This window comes from Cryptosporidium hominis, assembly GCF_000006425.1.
Source record: "Cryptosporidium hominis TU502 chromosome 1 CHRO011084, whole genome shotgun sequence".
Taxonomy (NCBI): domain Eukaryota; phylum Apicomplexa; class Conoidasida; order Eucoccidiorida; family Cryptosporidiidae; genus Cryptosporidium; species Cryptosporidium hominis.
In genome coordinates, this window is record NW_666793.1 from 1 (window position 1) to 2670 (window position 2670).

General features: G+C 28.9%; 1 protein-coding gene across 1 annotated transcript; it reads left to right on the forward strand.

The window, feature by feature from the left end:
* The first annotated feature begins 15 nt into the window (after positions 1 to 15).
* Chro.10294 (hypothetical protein) lies at positions 16 to 2157 on the forward strand. The annotated part of the gene is made up of 1 exon (XM_660119.1): positions 16 to 2157. The coding sequence occupies one exon, from the start codon at positions 16 to 18 to the stop codon at positions 2155 to 2157; it is 2142 nt and encodes a 713-aa protein (XP_665211.1).
* Positions 2158 to 2670: the final 513 nt, after the last annotated feature.

The window sequence follows — 2670 nt, forward strand, 5'->3', positions numbered from 1 at the left end:
GATCCTAGATTCCAAATGGTTTTTTTTGCTGAAAAACTTATTTTTAATTTAAAATTTCTAATTAGAGAATTTGTATGCAAAATTGAAGCAGTTCAGCTCAAAGTTTCAAAAAATTTGATGGATGTGGTAGTAGGTATTGCGTTTGACTCGGAATTTAGCCATAAAAAAAATGAATTGTATTCAATAAAGTATTATCGGGGAACAAATTCATTTCATTATTTATTCGATTTGAGGCAGTCTCGAGCATTTGTAAATAATCTAATGCTTTTATCAAATGAAGATGTATCAGTTGTTCCTTATTTTCATATTAACTGTTTAAGTAACGCAAAATTTAATATAAAAAATATTGAAGTACCACTATTTTATAACTCAGAATATTTGCTCGATTTAAATAACTCATTTTTTGACAAAATATATTCAAGTTATAATGAGCCTTTTTATTCTCGTTATTTCAATGATAACATTTTTTCCATCAATTGTAGAATAGATTTAAACGTTTTTAACTTGAATAATATCAGCAGCGAAATTCCATACTCCAAATTATGTGATTTTTCGGCAGGCAATGCCACTGTTGGATTAAAAATTTGCTTTTCCTCAAAAGTATTCAAAGATCTGATTTTATTTTTTGGCTCTAAAGTTCCAACTTGTTCGGATATATTTGAGAGAGCTATCAAAATAAGGAAAAATCAAAAAATTGAGATTCCATTTGATTTGATTGCTGATTTTCCAAACATGATGGTTTTCAAAGATACAAATTCCATAAATATAATGGAATTTGATTCGGCATTCTCTCAAAATAACTCAGTAAGTATTATTGACATAATAAAAAATGTGATAGAAAACCCTAAAGCATTTTATTTAGACTACAATTTAATTAATTCCAGTCTTTGTATTGGATTTGAGTGTATTAATTATCGTGGATCTTGCATTAATATAAATATTTTCAATATTATTAGCATAATTAATATTTCAGGAGAGTCTCTGAGTTTTAGTTTCTGTAATCCATATAACAACAAACTAGAATACGAATGTATTGTGGAAAATTTAAATCAAGAATTTATTGACAACGTTGACACTAAAATAGATTCGGTTCTGTTAATTAATGATCCAATGAAAATAACTCATCGATTTTATATCGAATTTAATAGAGTATCTCGAGCTGAAAATCATTGTTCAATTAAAGAAAATATCATCGAATTAAATGAAACTGGATCCCAAGCAAATAGTAAGAATTACAGATTATCGCTGATTAAAGACAAAATTAGCTTTATTATTATTATTTGGTGCCCATTAATAATAGTAAACTACTCAAACCTTGATTGCATTTTAAAGATTATTAATGCAGAAAACCAAGAATACTATTTTCTGGAAGGGAAAATATCTAAAAACAATTCATGGAATTCAAGAGAAAAAAGAAATTTCAGTAATAAAAACATTTTTTCACTTTCCAATATTGATAAAAAAGATTTTATTGAGTTAGAAATACAGTCAGGATGTTATATTAGTACATTCTCACCATCAAGACAAAGAGAAAACGATATTTTAATAGAAGTAGAAGATTATAAGCATTTATTAAAAAGTAATTTTATTTTAAGTATACTAGAAAGACATTCAATTAAAATAAAGGTTGTAAAGCTAATGCCGATATGGTCAATCAGAAACAAATCTAACTTCAACATTAGAATTACATATGGAAAGCATGTTAATATCCCTATTAAATCAAACTCTGGATATCTAGATAATACTTATTTAGTTCGTAATACACATTTTAATTATGACATACAAGAACAAATAAAGATAGTTTTTGATGAATTTGTTAATTTCTTTTTAATAAACCTAACAAAACATGAACCTTATGAAAGGCTAATTAATTTATATCGTAATGATAGAAATCCAAATAAGGAATGGAAATTAATTAAAATATCTTTTTACCCAATACAAAATGGCTCTGTTACAAAATTTAATACTGGAATTTATATAGAACTTAACAATTTTAACGAGAACGAATCCTCTAATTATTTTGTGTTCGAAAATAAGACAAGCTTTACGTATTTGCTGACACAAGCAAATGGCCTACTAGACTTTAATAGCATACACGTAAATATTCATAGAAAAGAAAACTTAACACAAAACATTCGGGAAAACACTTTAATGTGAGAAGCTCTCAAAAGTTCGTTTATACGACAATAAAATACTTAATAAATTTTCAATTTGTTTAGTCCCAGAACACATCAAATAACTCAGCTCTTTTTTTGGGCAAAAAAAGAGTATTCAAGATAATAGTCCCACCCACTGCCACTCTTTATCGCAGGAAAAAATACATCAGAGGTGACATTCACAACAACACTCTTGGATATGTAAGTCATTTAAGGGAGGAACCACAGCTTGTTAGAATCCACCTCCCATTCTATCCACATGCGATAAAAAAAATACTAACCCACTCTCTTACTGACGCAATACTTCAAGCATGCACAACGATAACCACCACATCTTAGTCTCGCCGCACACCATGACTCCAATTATTCGCAAAGACATTATATAAAATAAACTACCGTGCAACAAAAATGAGTTCCAAGACACCACAGGTGGGCTAACCCACATCCGCCGGCTCAACGCAATGCAAACTTCGCCCACCCCCCTGTTCGCCTACTATAACAATACACACAAAAT